The sequence below is a fragment of the Salminus brasiliensis genome, chromosome 25, assembly GCF_030463535.1.
Source record: "Salminus brasiliensis chromosome 25, fSalBra1.hap2, whole genome shotgun sequence".
NCBI classification, from domain to species: Eukaryota; Metazoa; Chordata; class Actinopteri; order Characiformes; family Bryconidae; genus Salminus; species Salminus brasiliensis.
In genome coordinates, this window is record NC_132902.1 from 21704993 (window position 1) to 21725869 (window position 20877).

Sequence of the window (20877 nt, forward strand, 5' to 3'; positions counted from 1 at the left end):
AACTGACAACAAAAAAAATCTGTACAATGGAGACTCTTTCAAAAACATGTCCAAACATGGTACACAAAAAGCCCATGCAGGTGGCCTTTGGCTGCTTAAATAGGGGGGATGTTGACCTAGAACAGGTGAGCTACAGTAGATCAGTCCATTAAGCTGAACAGAAAGGAAAAAGAAATCCATACGCTACCGGAGCACCTGAAGGGGTTTATTTACGCAGCAGTATTAGTATTAGTATTAGTATTAGTATCAGTATTAGTTAGGTGATCTTCACTTTTCACTTTCACAGCTGTAGCTTAGTTGTAAGTCCCTGTTTAATAACAACTATATTAATAAAAAATAAAGAACATCATTTCAATGAATAGCAGGTAATGTGAGGTTTAACTGATCTTTAACTGATTGGATTGTATCTAATTCACCTTTCAATTAAAATGTATTGGGAAGCATTTAATGTTTATTTGCACAAAATGTTCTGCACCTTTTAAATAATAATAATAATAATAATAATAATAATAATAATAATAATAATAATAATAAACAAAAGACTAAAAAGGGGGAAGAGACAGTTACTGAAACACTGAACTACTGTTGAACACTGAGAAATACCAACAGTAAGAAATACCAAGTAAAAAATCAGGTCTTGCTTAGTTGGCATGAGGACCTGCAGCCACTTTGGTCCATTATAAATTAGATTAAAGACTTTTCTTATACAGATAAACTGTTCTTATACAGTAAATGTTTGGCAAAGCTGCCTGAATTTAATGCACAGAAATTTTTGGTTATACTGTAAAAATAAAAAACAGCAAGTTTAAAAACAGGAAAGAGGAAACACTGTATATTTCACAGCAATACCTCATTTTACTGTACTTTACTGTAAATAGAAACAATAAACATTAACTGTATTTTTTATTTGTAATTTTTTTTGTACTGTATTACCTGACCATATATTTACAGTAAATTACTGGCAACCACCAGTTTTTAAACAGTTCTTTATTTCACATTAAACCGGCCCTATAGAAGCACTCTACAGGCAGGCAAGTGGTATTGGTCCTACAGCAGCTTGTCTAGGGTTGGCAAGTGGCTGCTTTGGTAGGAGCACACCTGAGCTTCATTTCCTGGTTTGACTGAATACCTGTCCAGCGGAGAGTTCAGGTCAGTGCTGGAACACGGCAGGAGCAGGAGCAGGACCAACGACATGCTGGGGCTTCAGGACACTCCTCTGGTAGGATTACTGCTTCTTATACACCTTCTCATTTCCACTGAGCTCCTTCATCCAGAGCATCATGGCAGAATGCTTAAACCTGCATACCTGTGCTGTAAGCTGTGAACAGCGTACAGTAAAGAGCTCAGCCCTTGTAGTTCTGTCGTTTAAAAAAAAGTCAGGTATTGGTTTGGTTGACTCAGATGATGCAGTTATGGAGGTGTCATGGACTATCACATAGTTGCATAGTTTTCTTCATATACGCTTTTGGAGTGGTTAGAATAGTGACACTATAGTGTTGAGGTGTGAGGATGAGCTAGTAGTAGCCTTTAAGTGGAAGCAATTGTCCTCGAAAGCACAAAGCCAGACAGTTTGTAGTCTATCTCTGTGTTGTTGAACGTAATAATCCGTCATCCTTCATGCAAATAGTTATCTTTGCATGCTATATGGTGTATGAAGTCTCACTTACACACACATCCTGCCACATTCCCTAGTCAAATCTTGACCTCCACCTATACCTATACCTAGACACACAGTCCAGCACCTGCATCCATTTTTTTACCTCATTTTTTAACAGCCATTTTTTTACAGCATACACTTTGTTTGGGCACCTCTGATCAAAATTAGCCTTAAGCACATAAACGATGACCTGATTTTCAAAAGGCCTAATGAAAAAGCATTATCGTGCCTTTTATGCCTCGTTATGGCAGCATTATGCCTCGCTTAATATTTTAAGCAAAAATACATTTCAATACATTTTTCTCTTTCAGTTTCAAAATGATAAAAAAGACAGAGGCAAATATCACGACTTTCGGTGCTTGTTAGGAGGATAATCACCCCCATTCTTCTTTGAAAAACTTGGCTCGTCTTGCTTGCGCTGCTGTTGTGAGGTCTAGCCACAGATCTTCGCTGATGTTCAGATTGAGGGCCACAATATATACAACAAACAACCTTCAGCTTGCTACGTTGTGGATATTCAGGTGTCTTTGTCATTATCCTTAGTAAAAATGATCCTGCATTATCTTTGTCAAAATCTTGCATCCTCTTCCGCAGCTTTTTTATGGATGGTGTGATGTTTTCATGAAGAATTTGCTGGATTTGAATTTAATCCAGTTTTCCCTCTACCAGTAAAATGTACCCTGTGCCACTGGCTGCAACACAAGGCCAAACCATGAATGATCCGCCTTAACATGCTTAACAGTTGGAGAGGTGTTCTTTTCATGAAATGCTGCACCATGTTTTCTACAACATAGCGTTGCTCCCTGCAGCCAAAAAGTTTCAAGTTTTATGTTTTATCTTTGTCAGTCCATAGTACTTATATAATATATATATATATATGAATGGTAATATATTTGTGCATATATGCAGGTGTCGCTGCACAGTAGAACAGTGCTCCACCACTCCAGAGTCACAGTCCAAAAGAAATTTTGATTGATTTGACCTTTCTAGCAATCCTACAGACTGTTAGACTGTAGACTGTGAAATGATCTTCATTAATAACACTACGAGCTGAGAAAATGGACAGATGAAAACACTGCACTTCCTTCTTATAGTCTTCTCCTGCTTTGCGACAATGAATGATTTGAATGTACAGAGTATTTATAAAGCTTTGAAATTTGCATCACCTGGTCTTTCATAATGCCTTTCATCATCCCCAACACGCTACTTAAGATCTGAAGATCTGAGATCTTGACAGTAGTCTCTTGTCACTTGTCCAGAACTTTGCATTTGATATAAGAATACTCCAATTTTGATAAAATAGTTGAAAATAGTGTTTCATCTTTATGATTATGGCTTTTGGAGATCAGTTCATCAGTTTGGGGGGGGGGGGGGGGGGGTGTAACAGGGGGTATTCATTGAGCATTTTGGCAGAATTGTTAGAGTTGTAGAATTGTAGTGTATTATCTTTTCATGGGGCCTATAATCCATGCCAGCAATTGTAGTAGTGGGCTATTGATGACAGTGCTGTGGGTTCGATACCCGGGCTCGGCAAGCTGCCACTGTAGGACCCTTGAGCAAATCCCTTCACCCTCTCTGCTCTAGGGGGCGCTACAGCAATGACTGCCCACCAAACCGGGCATGTGTGCTCATTGTCACTATGTGTGTTTGATCACTAGTGTGTATGTGTGTGTTTGTGTGTTCACTGCACGGATGGGTTAAAGGCAGAGGCTAAATTCCACCACTAGTGTCCAACACTAATAGTGAATATGGTTGTTTCAGTCTTGTCTTCTACTGTTTATTTGATTACTTTAAAGTCCTGCATGTGTTAAAATAAATGTTTACCTCAGCATATGGTTGGTGTGACGCAACAGATAACACCACTACCTGCCAGTGAGCTACCACACCTGAGAGACTGGGGTTCAATTCCCGGTCTGGGTGACTGTGTTGCACTACACCAACAAGAGTCCTTGGGCAAGACTCTTAACACTGGGTTGGCCCTCCTCTGTAATACGATTAACCTTGGATAAGAGCGTCAGCTAAATGCCATAAATGTAAATGCAAGTATATTAAAATCAGCAAATAAACCGTGTTCTTCAATGTAAGGCTTGCTATAGGGTTAAGTTTGTTTCATGTGGAGGATTTGTTTACTTACTTTGACTTAGGAAATCAAAGAAAATGTGGCATTTGACCTGAGATACCCAAACTATTGCTGTAATGATGGGTCCCTTAACATCTCCTCCGCCAGTTTAAGTGCTTCTCCTTTATTTTACTGTACAATAATTCACAATCTGAAAACGATATTGTGCCATTTGTGTTTGTGTTTGCATATTCAAACAATGATTTGAACAGACTGCCCATCTGTCACTGATCATTCAGACTAATCCACTGCTTGTATGTGTGTGAAAGGTACAGAGACTCCAGTATCGTCTGTTCCACCTCCGTCTTCTCCTTTTCGTCTTCCTAAAGCTCCTCTGCTTGCTGGTTTTCCTTCAGCAGAGGAAAACAAATAAGCTGTGAGGAGTCATCTGTGGCTTCAGCAGTGAAAAGGGAGAGTGTTTGCATGTGCAAAGGAAGAAAATGGAAATTTAACCTGCTTTGCATGAAGAGCCCAGAGTGTTCCTTTCGGCGCTGACAGGGACTACTTGCTGTATGACTAACATGAATTGTAATTGCATGTATGTATGTGTGTTTGTGTGTGTCTGTGTGTGTGTGTGTGTGTGTGTGTACACAGGTAGCAATACACCAGGGTAAGAGGTGTGCAAAATGTGGGGAGGTCGTGCTGGAGTCACAAGAAGAAGGGTGAGAATGGGATTACTAACTATACAGTGTTTTGACCTTAGAGCACTCTGAACTGGACAAAAGTATTGGGACATCTGCTCATTCATTGTTTCTTCCAAATCGAGGCTATTAAAAAAGAGTTGATCCTGCTTTTGTTGGAGTAAGGATGTGATTGAGTGTTAATGAGGTCAGAATGTTGGATGATTACCATCCATAGCCCACACCTGATATTAGCCATGGTGCCAAAAGGTTCATGTGTATCTGTTCCAGAGAGTCCTATTCTATTAGCAATACTTCTCTACAGGGACTAGACAAGCTGTGTGTGTGTGTGTTTGTGTGTGTGTGTGTGTGTATGCATTTGCACATCTGTGTCAGCAATGGGTGCAACTTAAAGTAGCCATATGCATTCCTTAGAAGGGGTGTCCACAAACATTTGGACATATTGTGTATTAAATCTATGATTTAATATATTTTTTTATCCCAGATGTTTGTACTTGTATATTCTTGGCCGCAGTGTTGTACTTTACACAGTGTGAGTGTGTATGTGTGTCCTCTATACAGAACTCTATTGGGGTGCCAGTGTTATTCAGTGGAGGATGAATCAGTAGCTCATGAAGCTGTGCATCAGAAAGTTAAGGAAGGCCATGATAAGGCCCACTGGACTGCAGGTCGTCTGGGGGATATTGATTTCATTGGGTCCAGCAGAACCAGGGGAAAGGTATACTACAGTAGATGTGTCCATGGTTCAATGTTTTATTATTATTTTAATGATTTAATTATTAGTAAAAAACAACAAACTCACAGAAGCTTTAGGGATGCTTGTGTCCATCACACACTCACACACTAATTGTCAGTCCAGTTTGCCAGGGTTTCCAGTTCGACAGACCCAGTCTTGATCTACCAGCTGCTGATAGAGCAGTGGGGGCTGTCTCCTCCTCACCTGGTGGTGGCGCTAGTGGGTGGCGATGAACTGGACCAGATGAAGCCCTGGCTCAGGGACACAGTGAGGAAAGGCTTAGTGAAAGCTGCCCAGAGCACAGGTGAGAGAACTTACTCTTACTCGACTCCATGAATGACCTATTGCACTGCACTGTTCTTGATTCTTGACCTCCACAGGTGCATGGATCCTGACCAATGGCCTACAGTTTGGCATCACTAAGCATCTGGGCCAGGCTGTTAGAGACCACTCTTTGGCCAGCACCTCCTCGAAAGTCCGTGTGGTGGCCATCGGCATCGCTCCCTGGACCATGATCCACAACAGGGAGCTGCTGGTCTCCGCAAAGGTTGTGACCCCTTGCAGCAGATGAAAATGCTTTATTAGAGTATCTTACTGGGACATACACTACATGTCCAAATGTTTGTGGACACCCTTTATAATGAATGGTGACACAGATGTGCAAATGCACACTCACAGCTTGTCTAGTCCATAAAAGGAAGTACAGCCTTTATTATAGAACTCTCCGGAGCAGATAAACATGAGAATATTGGCACCATGCGTAATGCCAGGCATGGGCTAGAGGGGTATAAAGCCCCCCAGAATTGAGCTGTGGAGCAGTGAAAGAACTGTGTTCTCTGGAATGATGGATGGTGCTCCATCCAATACTTTTGGGGATGAGGTGGGGTGGTGATCATACAACATCCTGACCTCACTAACGTTCCTTGTGATTGTATAATTTACATATTACTGAAGAAATCATAATATCCATTTATTATGAAAATATGAATGATATCAGTCATGAGCCTAGGATTTAAAAGGTTCTGAGAAGTTGCATCATTAATATATATGGTATTTCATTAATTTGATTTATTTTTATTTTTTCTCTTTGAACCTACAGCCTGACCAACCAGCATCATACCCCACAGAGGACCTCCCCCATGGCTCTGTGTACTCTCTGGACTGCCACCACTCACACTTCATCCTTGTAGAGGAGGACCCACAGAGGCCTGGTGCCACTAGTGACATGCGCGTCAAACTGCTTAAGCACATCTCCCTCCAGCGCACTGGCTATGGAGGTGCTGCATGATTTCCATCTCAAATGACTTTGAGATTTTCTAATCCTCAACAGAGGTTTATTTACAGTAGCATGTAGCTGCTGTCATGCAAAAATCTTGTATCTCCAAGTGGTGAAAACCCTTTTTAACTTGTAAAAAAATATTTTAAGTAATTCTGGAGCATTTCTATTGGCCCACTCATCATATAATTTGGTCTAGATACTGTTATACTTAAAGCACTAGTTAAAGGTAGGTGTAACCCTCTAGCTAGTTATTACAACCTGTATACTGTCTCTGTCCAATGAATAACATGCATCTCCAAAATGGTGACTTTACAGGAGAAGGCAAAAGTGGTCTTAACTTTGAATGGAAGTCAATGTAAGAGCTCATTCTAAGTAATTTAGAGCATTTCTATTGGTCTGTTCATCCAGAATGAGAAAAGTAAAAACAGACAAAAATGGAGATACATGTTTTTCATTGGACAGCAGAGATATTTAATGTTACATTTATGGCATTTAGCAGACACTCTTACAAAATCCAGAGCGACTTACAAAAGTGCTTCATTTACTCAGAAAATATCCATAGCTAGTTTGTATCGGCTAGGATCCAAAAGATACCTCTAAGCTAGATGCTACTAAATGTAGCTTTCTATAGGGGAGATTAGGCCTTTCCATATTTCCACACCTAAAAAGTATGGCCCACTCATCATAAAATTTTGTCACAATGTAAAGAACTGCCAGATTCATGTTGGGTCAAAAAATTATATGCAAAAATATGGCAAACATGAAGACACAATTTTTTTGTGTGACAGCAACAGTAAGTTACAACTTCAATCTTTATTTCTTTATTTTGCAGGACCTGGCAGCTTCGAAATCCCTGTCCTGTGTCTGCTTGTTCATGGGGAACCAAAGATATTGCAGGTTTCAACTGATACTTATAAATATTTCATGAGTCAGAATGCCATTAACCCTGAAATTGCAATTACACTCCTGAAAAAAGTGCCCAAAGTGGCATAAAAGGCCCAACACTGGCCCTCTAAACAATCCTTCCTGGCCTTGTTGAAGACCCTCCTCCCAATCTAACGACCTATAAATACCACCTCTACTTGCTCCCGTGCCCATGACGAGTCTTTGTAACCCCCACCACCTCATCTCCTCCCTTTTAACTCTACTATCTCTTTCCCTGGCTTCACTTATCAGAGAGGGGGGACCGGCTTCCTACCAAAAGCAGAAGCTGCCTAAACTTCAGCCCAAAGTTCTCTCTCTGAGTTCTCTCCCCTCCCCTTTCAGATCCCCCTTCTAGATAATCACATGCTGATGGCATGGTCTGAACTGGCAAAGTGAGATGTGAGCATGAAGAACTTGCACATGATGTGCAAAAAGGTTCTATACTCATTAAAACTGTACATCCAGACCAAGAAGCCTTTAGGAACCTCTTAAAGAGTCTTAAAGAGCACATGTAAGTGGATAGATGGTCAGTTGGTCCATTCCGTCTTTGTAAGAAAGGCATTTTATCATACCTTCATCCTGTAGAGAATGTACAAGACCATCCAGAACGCGACGCCCTGGCTGATTCTGGCCGGCTCGGGGGGAGTGGCAGACATTTTAGTCACGCTGATATACAGAGGATGTTGGGATGCGGAGATGGTCCAAGAGCTACTGCTGGACACATTCAGCGGTCACCACAGCACTGACATCACTACCTGGGTCAAAATGGTGAGCTGACAAGCCTTTTTATATTCAGTATTTGATTCACATGACTAGCATTACATCTGCAGGTCATACCTGCAGGAAATGTCTGTAATTATGTGCATTTGTGTATTTTTTTTTTGACTAGATTCAGAAGATTCTGGATAATGATCACCTGCTGACAGTACATGATCCAGAGCAGGAGACCTCTGAGCTAGATACTGTTATACTTAAAGCACTAGTTAAAGGTAGGCGTGGCCCTCCAGCTAGTTATTAAAACCTGTATACCGTCGCTGTCCAATGAATAACATGCATCTCCAAAATGGTGACTTTACAGGAGAAGGCAAAAGTGGTCTTAACTTTGAATGGAAGTCAATGTAAGAGCTTATTCTAAGTCATTTAGAGCATTTCTATTGGTCTGTTCATCCAGAATGAGAAAACTAAAAACAGACAAAAATGGAGATACATGTTTTTCATTAGACAGCAGAGATATTTAATGTTACATTTATGGCATTTAGCAGACACTCTTACTAAATCCAGAGCGACTTACAAAAGTGCTTCATTTACTCAGAAAATATCAATAGCTAGACTTTACAGGAGAAGGCAAAAGTGGTCTTAACTTTGAATGGAAGTCAATGTAAAATAAGAGCTTATTCTAAGTCATTTGGAGCATTTCTTTTGGTCTGGTTATCCAGTATTATTAATACAGTGTACAGAAGCAGCTACGGGATTCAAACCATGGAGAAAACTAAAAACGAACAAAAATAGAGATACGTGTTTTTTTTTGTTATTGGACAGCAGCGATATTTACAGATACATTTACATTTAAGGCATTTAGCTGACACTCCTACAAAAAAAAACAAGTGCTTCACTGTTTAATATCCTTAGCTAGTTTGTATTGGCTAGGATCCAAAAGATACTTCTAAGCTAGACGCTACTAAATGTAGCTTTCCATAGTGGAGATTAGGCCTTTCCGTATTTCCACACCTAAAAAGTACTTATTTATTTATGTAAATTAAGCTATTAAAACTCTATGTTGAATAATTAATTGTACAATATTTTCCAGGTTATTTTAATAGCTAACGAACACACCTATTCTCCACTCTGTTGATGCATGAACAAATGAGATTTCCATCATGCAGTACACATTAACCCCTTAACAACCCAAGGCATGTTACACACTAAGCTGTGTTACTCAGGGACTAACTACAGGGACTTCTGTACGAACTGGTAGGGCTATTCTATTGGTCATAGATAGTTTGTATAACGCATTTGGCCCACCGATGGTCTATAGGCTTTTTAAGGGGTTAAACATCAGTCTAATGGCCTTGCATTACACTGTTATTTATAAACAATGGTTTATTATTTTCCTTGTTCTTTGTTTCCGTCAGCCTGTAAAAGTCAGAGTCAAGAGGCTCAGGACTTCTTGGATGAGCTGAAACTGGCTGTGGCCTGGAACAGGGTGGACATCGCAAAGAGCGAGATTTTCAATGGCGATGTTGAGTGGAGTGTAAGATACTCATGATTTTAATAAATTAGTCTGGTTATGGATTTTCAGATATTTTATAACAACTGAAAGTCAATTCTGAATGAATAATTGATCTTTAGCCTGTATTTATGTTGTTCATATTGTTTCTATTATTTATATTGTTGTCCTTCAGGCAGAAGACCTTGAGGAGGTCATGATGGATGCTTTGGTCAATGACAAGCCAGATTTTGTGCGTCTGTTTGTGGACAACGGGGTGAACCTGGGTGAATTTCTGACGTATGGCCGTCTTCAGGAGCTGTACTGCTCTGTGTCCGAGAAGAGCCTCCTCTTTGACCTCCTTCTGAAGAAACATCGGGAGAAACAGCTCCTGCTGGCCTCAGCACGGACTCCTGGCCTGCCCTACATGGAGCCTGGAGACAGGCGGCCTCGCTTCACCCTGCACGAAGTCTCCAAGGTCCTGAAGGACTTTCTGCATGACTCCTGCAAGGGCTTCTATCAGAAACTTCCAGCTGTAAGTTGCAGCCCTGTTTTCCAGAGGTCAATGCTGACCGTGACAGAAGTTTAAGTCTTTTTTGATTGGAGGCAGATTTTGACAGCATCTTTCGCTATTTGTCTTAATGCAGTATTCCACAGTATTTCCACTATACAGGTACATCTGAAAAATACATCAGAAAATTGTAATTTTTGTTCATAATTTAATTTAAAAAGGTAAACTGTCATAGACTTTATATTCATTACATGTAAAGTCACATATTTTAAGCCTTTTTTTTTTTGTTTTACTTTGGATGTACAATAAAAATGATTTGTGATTATATGAAGTTTGTACAGAAAAATGTCATGAACTCATGGCCTTTCTGGACTTCATATTGGTCTTAATGTTTAACTGTACAGAGTTGCCCAATAATTTTGTTTCTCTCAGTGGTTGCCTTTGAAGTAATTGTAAGTCCGTGGCATAGTAACAAGAAACCTGCAATGCCCTCTGGTCCCCATACAGCTGGATTAGTGGCCTATGATATTCACTCGAAATCACCAGTGGATTATGGGCGACTGTAGTGCTCTTTACAGTTCAGGCAGTAAGAAAAATGGCTGACACACTCTATAGTGCTCTAAAGCACAAAGAAAGACCCATTTCAATCACAGATCTCATATTTTGGTCTAATTGCTGAATCTTCAGGTTAAGCCCCTCGGTGATCTAGATCTAGATGATCTACTCCTTTAAATGTTAAATTCTTTTGCAGGAAAGGGTCAGCAAGGGTCGGCTCTTCCACAGCCAGAAAGACTTGCCGGACCTGGATCAGCTGTGTGAGAACCCGTGGAGAGATCTTTTCCTGTGGGCCATCCTGCAGAACAGACAGAAAATGGCAAACTACTTCTGGGCCATGGTGAGCTGGGCCATACAGCACCTCAGAGAGACAGACTGATCCTCAGAAAGCATCTCTGTTTACATCTTTATGATTTCATTGCAAGAACAGCCACTCATGTTGAATTGGATACTCTTCAGAGAGCAGTGCTGAACTAAAGGTCAAAAGGTTCATGTCTGTATTAGGCATGAAACATCAGGTATCTACTGTAACTGTATGCATATGTATTCAAGGGCCCAGAAGCGGTGGCTGCAGCTCTTGCTGGCTGTAAGATCCTGAAGGAGATGGCTCACCTGGAGTCTGAGGCTGAGTCTGCCCGTAGCATGAAGGAAGCCAAGTATGAGCAGTTTGCTTTGGGTGAGAATCTCCCTGCCATTGTCAGTTTGTAAAGACGTGAACAGCAGCAGCTAACTGCACTACAGGGATCTCATATAAAACACTGAGAAAATGTGCAGATAGATGTTAGATGTGCATTGTGATTATTAATTAGTGATCTTTAAAAGTGGGCTGGCACTAGAATCTTAAGGGCTGATCTTTACAAGGTCTTATCTGAGGAGCTAATTAGGTAAGTTTAGTTTAGATTAGTTTAGGAACGTTCCAATTCATTTATTGCCCTCAGAAGCTGTTGCATATCCACTGATACTGATGCAATCTGGTCTTTTCCGTTTGCACTAGAGTTTATTTTCTAGACAGACATATTTCAAGAGTAAAGACGTGACAGGAGTGCATTTCCCCACATGGTTTCTGAGGCACAGGCAATTACAGCAAAAAAATAGACAAATGTCTGGAGACAAAATGACTCTGATATTATGTTATGTTTTCATGTTTTACTGTAGAATAGTTCCACACTAGAGGCTCTAAACTGTTCTGGTACCTTCTGAGAGCAACCCTTGCTGCTGTGGGCTGGAAATAATATCCATCAAGAGCTCCTAGAGGAAGCTAAAGGGTGCTCTGCTAGAACACAGTGGCAAAAACAAAGGATTGTGACTAAGTCAGGCTTTATATAGCCGAAAAACAGATCTTCTGTAGTTTGGACATTTTGTGAAGAACAGAACTGCAGCGAGGTCTTGGCTTATTGTCAATGGATGAATTGTGTTTGCAGAGTCTGAGGGGACGGGACACCATTTCTCTCATGAATCCTAATCTCAGTCAGTGTAGCATTCTCTAATGAATCTTGTGAATGAATGAATCAAATGCCAGTATAGCATGTTTTTTTTTCAGTAATTGAACATATTAAATGTACAACTGAGTCATTTTCATTACAAAAACTACAAACCAAGAGCAGCAGCTGAAAATACAACCTCGAGACGTACGTTCAATATCTGTATGTTTTCCCTTTAGACCTGTTCAGTGAGTGCTACTCCAACAGTGAAGATCGGGCCTATGCCCTGCTAGTGAGGAAAACTCACTGCTGGAGCAAGTCCACCGTGCTGAACCTGGCCACAGAAGCAGATGCCAAGAGTTTCTTTGCCCACGATGGAGTCCAGGTAACAGCTCATAAGCAATGCACTTGTATTCAATGTGTGAACTCTGTGGTTTCCTCATGGTATGCACTGATGCTGCCTCATTCTGATCTGCTGTGGCCAGGCTTTGCTGACTAAAATCTGGTGGGGAGCCATGACGACAGACACGGCAATCTCTAAACTAGTCCTGTCTTTCTTCTGTCCACCTCTAATATGGACCAATCTGATTAAATTTAGGTATGAGCTCATATAAAACCATCATATTATGTACCACATAGCTTCTGTAAGGATGTAGAGATCACTGTAACTGTGGTAATCAGTGGTAATCACTGTGTGTGGTGTGTTTTGCAGTGATGAAATATTGCAGAGCCGTGGTGGAGGGGAGCAGTTTGCAGAGCTGGACAGTTTGGACACAGAGAAAGCCCTGCTTCTTAGCGACGAGGACCCAGCGTCAGTCTTTTGAACTCGGCAACATAACTACGTTTTCCACTTTTCTCTCCAGTAACCCTTAAGCCAGGAGTGGGCGGTTGCGGTTTCGGAGGGCCGGATTCCTGCACAGTTTTTTTGCTCTTCCTGCTCAAGCACACCTGCCAAGTTTAGTAGGTCTGCTCGAGCAGGGTAATCAGCAGACTGTGCTGGACTCCGGCCTCCGTTGCCCACTCCTGCATTAACCCACTAACCCTATAATGCAGAAGCATGATCATCTACAGCCAAAAATGAATGGATTTTGATTCTATATGTCTGAAATTGGCATTTTGAGACAGAAAACAATATACTATATATTATATATAGATAATACACTCCACATGTCTGTCACCTTGTTATTGTACCTCCAATGTTGCCAATCAATACTAAGTCCTTTATGATCTGATTTATTTTGTGAATGTGTCACAGTCACATTTCACAGGGCATCCAACAATAAAGACAGACAAACAGTGGCCTAATAACATTACAACACAATAACAATACAGGTGCTTCTTTTAAGCTGTGACAGAAATCAAAAAGCCTGATCAGCAGATCAGCAGGTCCAGTTTTGGCCGGTGTGGATAATAGCAAGCATTCTATCTTATATTTAGGGAGCCTAATCTTTACTGACTGTTTTCTTTACCTTTATGCACTCCTGGGGTTGTGCTAGTGACTCAGAGGGGGCTGGCAACCCAGCAGACCAGAGCTGCAGTCAGGCATGGAGCCAGTTTCTCCTGCGCCGCTGGAAACGCTTCTGGAGCGCCCCGGTCACCGTGTTCCTGGGAAACGTCATCATGTACTTCGCCTTCCTGGTCCTCTTTACCTATGTACTCCTAATGGACTTCCAGCCTCCGCCTCCCAATGGCCCCTCTGTAGCTGAGATCATTCTCTACTTCTGGGTCTTCACACTGGTGCTAGAGGAGATCAGACAGGTAGTTCAGGGGGGAACCTAAGGACCCATCATTCACGTTTTGGAACCATGTTTAGAAGGATCGTCATATTAGCTTGAGTGACTGTTCGTTTTCCTGTAGATCAGGGATCTTCAAGCCCAGTATGGGAGGGCCAGAGTCCCAGTTTGGAGAGTTCCCATAGTAAACATACCCATGAAACCTGGCAATTAACAGATTAGGTGTGCTTTAGAAGGAAGCTCTGGCTCAACAGGACTAGAACTGAAGAACCCTGCTGCTTTAGACTGTAGGGGTAAGGAGTTCAAATGGAGATTAGAATGAAGGGTACTAGATAGGGCCATCTTGGACCATGGTGGGATAGCAGTAGAATTATTCTTCTAAATTTCAGAATCTGAATATCTACTAGTTTGACAACTGTAACATGGCTTGGTAACCCTTTGAACCACAAGGGCTTGTATATTGGTCTTTCAATTACTTGGGCGTAACTACTTATCCTACATGTTAGTTCCATAGCAGTTACCAGATCATTTCTAATAGTTACCTATTATTAAACCTTTAATAGCTTAATTAAATGGCACAAGATTAAAGGTGCACGTATTTGTCACTGCACACTGCACAGCGAAATGTGTCCTCCGCATTTAACCCATCTGTGGTAGTGAGCACACACATACACTAGTGAACTGGGTGCAGTGAGTACACACACACCCAGAGCGGTGGGCAGTCAACTCCAGCACCCGGGGAGCAGAGAGGATAAAGGGTCTTGCTCAAGGGCCCAACAGTGGCAGCTTACCGAGCCCGGGAATCAAACCCATAACCCTGCTCTAACCGCCGAGCCACCACTGCCCCAGATTATTAAGGGGTTACCCTTTCAATGGACAACAATCGCCAAAGGGTCCAAAGTTTTACTACACACTTTTATTATTTATGTCAATGAATGGGTTTGCACCGTAGTCTAATTAGTTACTGAATGATTACGAAGGCTGGAATTTGAAGAGGTTAATACAGGTGCACCCACTACCCATCACCGTTTAACAAGGTGTTAAATCAGTAATTAGTTCAAGACAAAAAAAGAAAAAAGAAATAGCATAAGAAGACATGAAAAATCTAAGACCCCCAGTGAGGGGCTGCTGGTCGGACTGGTAGGTGGCAGCTGGTCTGACGCGGGTAGAGGGGACCTCAGCAGGCAGTCTTCCAGCAGGTCGGGCTGGGTGACCTTTACTCTGAGAAAGTAAAGAGACAGAGTTAGTTCTGAGAATATGATCAAATTAAGGACTGAAAGGGGTCGTAATGCCATACTTCCTGTGGACACACCCTACAGTTCAGTCACTTATTCCTTACTGCCATTGTGTCTTATGTCTTGTGTGTCTCAGAGTTTCTTCACAGATGAAGACATGAACATTCTGAAGAAGTGTAAGCTCTACGTCGAGGATAACTGGAACAAGTGTGACATGGTGGCGATCTCTCTCTTCGTGGTCGGGGTGTCGTGCAGGTGTGGTGCTTTGCTGACGCTGAGGGTCTGAGTGCTTTTACTAAACTGAACTCTCACCTCGACCTCGGTCTTTTGTCTTTGCAGGATGATGGAAAACACGTATGAAGCTGGACGCACAGTCTTGGCTCTGGACTTCATGGTTTTCACCTTAAGGCTCATCCACATCTTTGCCATTCACAAACAACTTGGGCCAAAGATCATCATAGTGGAGAGGATGGTGAATGATTGATGTTTAATTATTGAAAAAAATATATTAATTTAAGCTAAACAGCAATTTAAAGCCCATTAAACTGAGAGAGCCAACAATCCCGCTCCTCAATCTAATTTAATAAGAGAATAATAAGCCTTGAAGTAAAAAAAAAAGCATTAATATAAATGAACATTTATCGCCTGTCATGTTCATTGGTGCCTGATTTCTTTTTCATGTCTTTCCCAGATGAAGGACGTTTTCTTCTTCCTGTTCTTTCTGAGTGTGTGGCTGATTGCATATGGAGTGGCAACTCAGGCTCTGCTGCATCCCAACGACCCACGCCTGGACTGGGTCTTTCGCAGAGTTCTCTACCGGCCATACCTGCACATATTTGGACAGATTCCCTTGGAGGAAATAGACGGTAAAAATCCTGCGGATGAAATTTGCATTTAACTACAACAGAAAACATCATAGTTAAAATGGGTCAAAATCAATCAATTATCCGAATATTATGACCACCCCTGATTTAAAATGAACTCGGCCCATTACATCAGCTCCACTTCCCATATAGGAGCACTGTGAAGTTCTATAATTCCAGTCCATCCCTCTTCAATGGCCAGGACTCCACAGGACTGACCACCACAGAGCAGGTAGTATTTATACTCTAGCCGCACAGCTGTGTCTGATCCACTCGTACCAGCAGCGCAACACACACTAACTAACACACCACCACCATGTCAGTCAGTGTCACTGCAGTGCTGAGAATGACCCACCACCCAAATAATACCTGCTCTGTAGTGGTCAGTCCTGTGGAGTCCTGACCATTGAGGAGAGAACAGGAGGTCAAAGGAGGCTAAGAATGTATGCAGAGACACAGATGGATACAGGCTGGAATTATAGAACTACAGAGTGATCCTATATGGGAAGTGGGGCTGAGATATGATGGGCCGAGCTTCCATGGTCATAATGTGCTGATATGACTATATACATAATATATGTAAAAAAAAAATACAATTAAAAGTGTCTGCAATGTCTTTATTATCATAAAACAGATAACTGTAAGAGGCCTACATTCATATTTAAACAAAGTTTCCTTTGAAATCCAGCCAGTTTTGCTTACAGACAGCTTTCACCAAGCATCAGCACTCCATGCACAGATTAAGCCTAATATTAACACGTTAAATTACATTTTATAGAACATATAAACTATATTAAATTATATTTGACCTATATTTATTACTATGCCTAGCTGTCTTTAAGACTGACTGAAGTATGATGTTTTGTATTTGTGTTAATTAAGCTTAACTTTCATTTTCATTTTCCTAAAAAGCTGTTATTTCACAGTCTGCCACTAGATGGAGACAGTGCAGCACAATCTGCTCCCATTGCTGTTCTTTCCCCCACAGCTGCCAAAATGCAGGCCGATAACTGTACCATGGAACTGCAGGAAATCATTTCAGGCACCCTGCCACCCTGCCCAAACATCTATGCCAACTGGCTGGTCATCCTGCTGCTAGTCATCTACTTACTGGTCACTAATGTCCTGCTGCTCAACCTGCTCATCGCCATGTTCAGGTCAGGGGGGGGTTCTTCATTGTTAGACTGAAAGAGCAGGCCGATACCTTCAGATCCAACAAGTTCTTTACATTATCTTTTAATATTATTTTGGTCTCTGTTCCTCCCACAGCTACACATTCCAGGTGGTGCAGGGGAACACAGATATCTTCTGGAAGTTTCAGCGGTACAACCTAATAGTGGAGTACCACAGCCGGCCCGCTCTGGCCCCTCCCTTCATTATCATCAGCCATCTCTCCCAGCTTGTCCTCAGCCTCTTTAAAAAGTCTGAATCCAAAATAGAGCACCTGGGTCAGTCACTGTTTGAAGTCTTACAAGAAATAACTCTGGCCTTGAGTATGATGATCAGTATTATACAGCCATCATACATGACCCTAGATTGACCCCTAAAGACATTCCTTGGGTCAGATAATTTTTTTTATTATTATTTTGAGTATAATGGATGCATTTATAAACATTATAATATAAATATTGATAAACATCAATGAAATATCTGCTGATACCAGTATGAATCTGATATCATCATACATCCTTAGATACAGGTGTTGTGTCAGTAACAACCTGAGATATTCACCAATCAGCCCTAACATTAAAACCATCTGCCTAATATTGTATCAGTCCACCTTTGTGCAACCAAAGCAGCTCTGAACCATCGTGGCATGGACAAGAGCTCTGAAGGCCTCCTGTGGCACCAAGACGTTAGCAGCAGATCCTTTAAGTCCTGTAAGTGGTGCACACCGTGGGCCTCCATGAGCGTCACTAGAGCCTTGGGTGCCCGTGTCCCTGTCGCCAGTTCACTGGTTGTCCTTCCTTGGAGCACTTTCGGTAGATACTGAAAACAGAAGCACACCAGAAACCCAGAAAAGAGCTGCCTGATGTTTTGGAGATGTTCTGATCCAGTCGTCTAGCCATCACAATTTGGACCTTGTCAAAGTGGCTTTCTACAAATCAGATTTCTTCAAATCGCCTATTATGTAGATCTCACCCCTTGACAGGTGGCACTGTTACCAGATAATCAATGTTGTTCACTTTACCATGGTACTAATGTTATGGCTGATGGTATGGTCTATATGAACGAAATGAACTGGAGGGAATTTGACAATTTAATGAAACTTAACATTGTGTTCGATGGCCAGAGAGGGAGCTGCCAGCAGGGCTGGACCAGAAGCTGATGACCTGGGAGACCGTCCAGAAGGAAAACTATCTGGCCAGGCTGGAGAGGCGTCACTTGGACAGCAGTGAGGAGAGACTCAAAAGCACATCTTCCAAGTGAGCTATCCTCTATCCTCTGGTATTTGGAGTATTTATTATAATAGTGCTCCTTTTTTACAGTGATATTTAACTGACAGGACTGCTGTCGTATTTCAGAGTGCAGAGCTTGCTGAAAATTGTGGGAGGTTTTAAAGAGCAAGACAAACGCCTGGCATCTATGGAGGCTGAGGTAAAGTCCAGATAATATGGTTGTATGCAGTGAGTAGACACACTAAGACTGCTGGTAGGTTCATCTTTGTCCCCATGTATGATTTGTTAGCTGTCCTGTAGGCCTTCCTCAGCTGTCAGTGTCTGGAAACACTGTCTCAACTCAGCACTGACAGGGGTGCCTAGAATCCTAGCAGTGCTACTGCGCTAGTGTAAACCACAGTCTCTGCTGTCTCTGCTATGTTGAGAATGGTCCACCAAACAAGTACTATCTGCTCAGTAGTGACCCTGTGGTGGTCCATCTCAACTAATGAGCAGTGCAACAACAGACAGATTACATTCAGTAATTATAAACTTAAAAAAATTACAAATTAAATGGCCAGTAAATGTACACTTAATGGACAAAAGTATTGGGACACTTGCACATTGGAGTCCCAAATCAAGGGTATTAAAAAAGGTTTTACCTTGCTTTTCTACTAGATCTACAGATCCCTCCTGTCTTTGTATATTCTGTATTTTGTGTATATTTTGTGTATATTTTGTATTTATTCAATATAATTTGTATATAATTTTATGTTAATATGTTTAGTATGTATATAGTTTTGTCCTCCTGTAGAGCATCAACCTGAGCCTCACCACAAGGATTTCAATGCATAAATGTCCTGACATGTTGTGCAAATGACAAATAAATCTGACACTTGAAACTAGATTATGGAACATTGCTGTGAGGATGTGATTGCATTCAGCAACAGGAGCATTAGAGAGGATTGGATGGAGCACCAACCATCATTACCAGAGAGCACAGTTCTTTCACTGCACCACAGCTCAATGGTGGGGGGCTTTATACCCCTCTAGCCCTCACCTGGCATTAGGAGGCATGGTGCCAACAGCTTCATGCTTATCTGCTCCAGAGAGTCCTAATCTATTAGCATTACTCTTCTACAGGGACTAGACAAGCTGTGGGTGTGGGTGCACTGTCCCATCTGTGTCAGCAATGGGTGCAGCTTAAAGTAGCGTAGAGTGCATTCATTAGAAGGGGTGTCCACAAACATTTGGACATATAGTGTATCAACAGTTTAAGTCCACTTGAGTGTCCTCTAAATGAACAGCAGTCATGTCCTTGTGCTTCAGGTGAAGTACTGTGGAGAGGTGTTGTCCTGGATTGCTGAATGCTTTGACAAGAGCACTCTGAAGTGTGACAGAGACGTTCCCAGAGCACCACGTAAGTCTCCTAATGTGTTCAACAACAATCCCCACTACATGTTCCCTCTGGTACTTCCTCGTCACACTCAGGGTTAACATCACAACATCTGTGTGCATCACAGGCACCAAAGACGACAGCAGCGCGAGTGTTTCTCAGCCAAGCACACCAAAGAAAGAGGAGTCAGAAGGACATCCAGGATATGGAGCCAACAAGAAACTGCCTTACATTGATGAGTGAAGGGGCATTATCTGCCATTATCTGCCATTATCTGAAAGTGGCAGAAAATACTCTGTACTAGTCCAAGGTTTGGTGCTAAAGAGAGTCTACTAATAATTCCATCATTTCCTTTCTCTGACCCAAGGATGCTTCACAATAAGACAGACAATATCAATTATACACAATAAGTAGTGCAAAGTAATTTCTTGCCAAGTGAAAACATGATTGTGAATATTATTTAACGTTATATCATATATAATGATAATATAATATATAGCATATAATTGAAAGGTAAGTGCAAATCTATAATTATAGACAATCAGGAAAGAATATGTTGGTTGTTTAAAAAAAAAAAACATGCTAAAAATGATGCTAAAAACGATGCTACAGTCTAGAAATAAATTGAATAATTTGCTGAAATCTCATAATCTAAAAAATTATTAGAGAAAATATGTGATATTGTGGTTTTATTATGCTTTCATGCAATGATACCATGCATTGTAATCTAAGTACAAAAATCAGGTTTACAGAACCACAAATATCAGAATTTAAAACCAAGTATAATAATAATAATAATAATATAAAAATCAAACTTATTATAAAACACATTTATTACTATAAATAATACAAATAATATTTAATAATATTTTTAGTTTTTTTTGATGCACTGCATTTAATGTCTATTCAGCTATACAATTTATACTAATTTATACTTTAAATTCATTTCTAAATTATTGTTGGTAGTATGAACAGTAGGGGCTATTTATAATATTAGGTCCATCCATTTAAGATTGTTCATATTATCTTATATTTATAGATTTTAAATTGATGCACTGTATTTATGTCTATTTAGCTATTTATTCTTTTTTTCTATGTTCTATATTTAACGTCTTGTGATGTTCACAGCATTTTACACCATATCTCCACAATCGTATTGATTTTGATTGTCATGCTTTATTATCTGGATTAAAGATGATGAATAATAACAACTTCTAATCTTT

At 41.0% G+C, this 20877-nt stretch overlaps 1 protein-coding gene across 1 annotated transcript; it reads left to right on the top strand.

Moving 5' to 3' along the window:
- Positions 1-56: 56 nt before the first annotated feature.
- On the top strand, positions 57-19897 carry trpm5 (transient receptor potential cation channel, subfamily M, member 5). Its single transcript, XM_072671376.1, has 26 exons — positions 57-125; positions 4371-4438; positions 4979-5135; positions 5277-5457; positions 5534-5700; positions 6253-6430; positions 7265-7329; positions 7942-8124; positions 8246-8345; positions 9489-9607; positions 9759-10097; positions 10825-10968; positions 11181-11304; positions 12289-12434; positions 12535-12647; positions 12762-12860; positions 13546-13807; positions 15154-15272; positions 15357-15489; positions 15709-15883; positions 16869-17037; positions 17150-17328; positions 18174-18306; positions 18406-18478; positions 19588-19678; positions 19782-19897. Exons 1-26 carry the CDS (start codon positions 57-59, stop codon positions 19895-19897), a joined length of 3702 nt encoding a protein of 1233 aa, XP_072527477.1.
- The last annotated feature ends 980 nt before the right edge of the window (positions 19898-20877 follow it).

Bases quoted from the DNA above. Each gene is read 5' to 3' on its own strand.
- trpm5 (XM_072671376.1), top strand. From the start codon at position 57: ATGGTACACAAAAAGCCCATGCAGGTGGCCTTTGGCTGCTTAAATAGG. The intron at 5,136-5,276 runs GTATACTACAGT...TTGTCAGTCCAG, and splicing joins CCAGCAGAACCAGGGGAAAG to TTTGCCAGGGTTTCCAGTTC. The intron at 10,969-11,180 runs GTGAGCTGGGCC...TATGTATTCAAG, and splicing joins CAAACTACTTCTGGGCCATG to GGCCCAGAAGCGGTGGCTGC.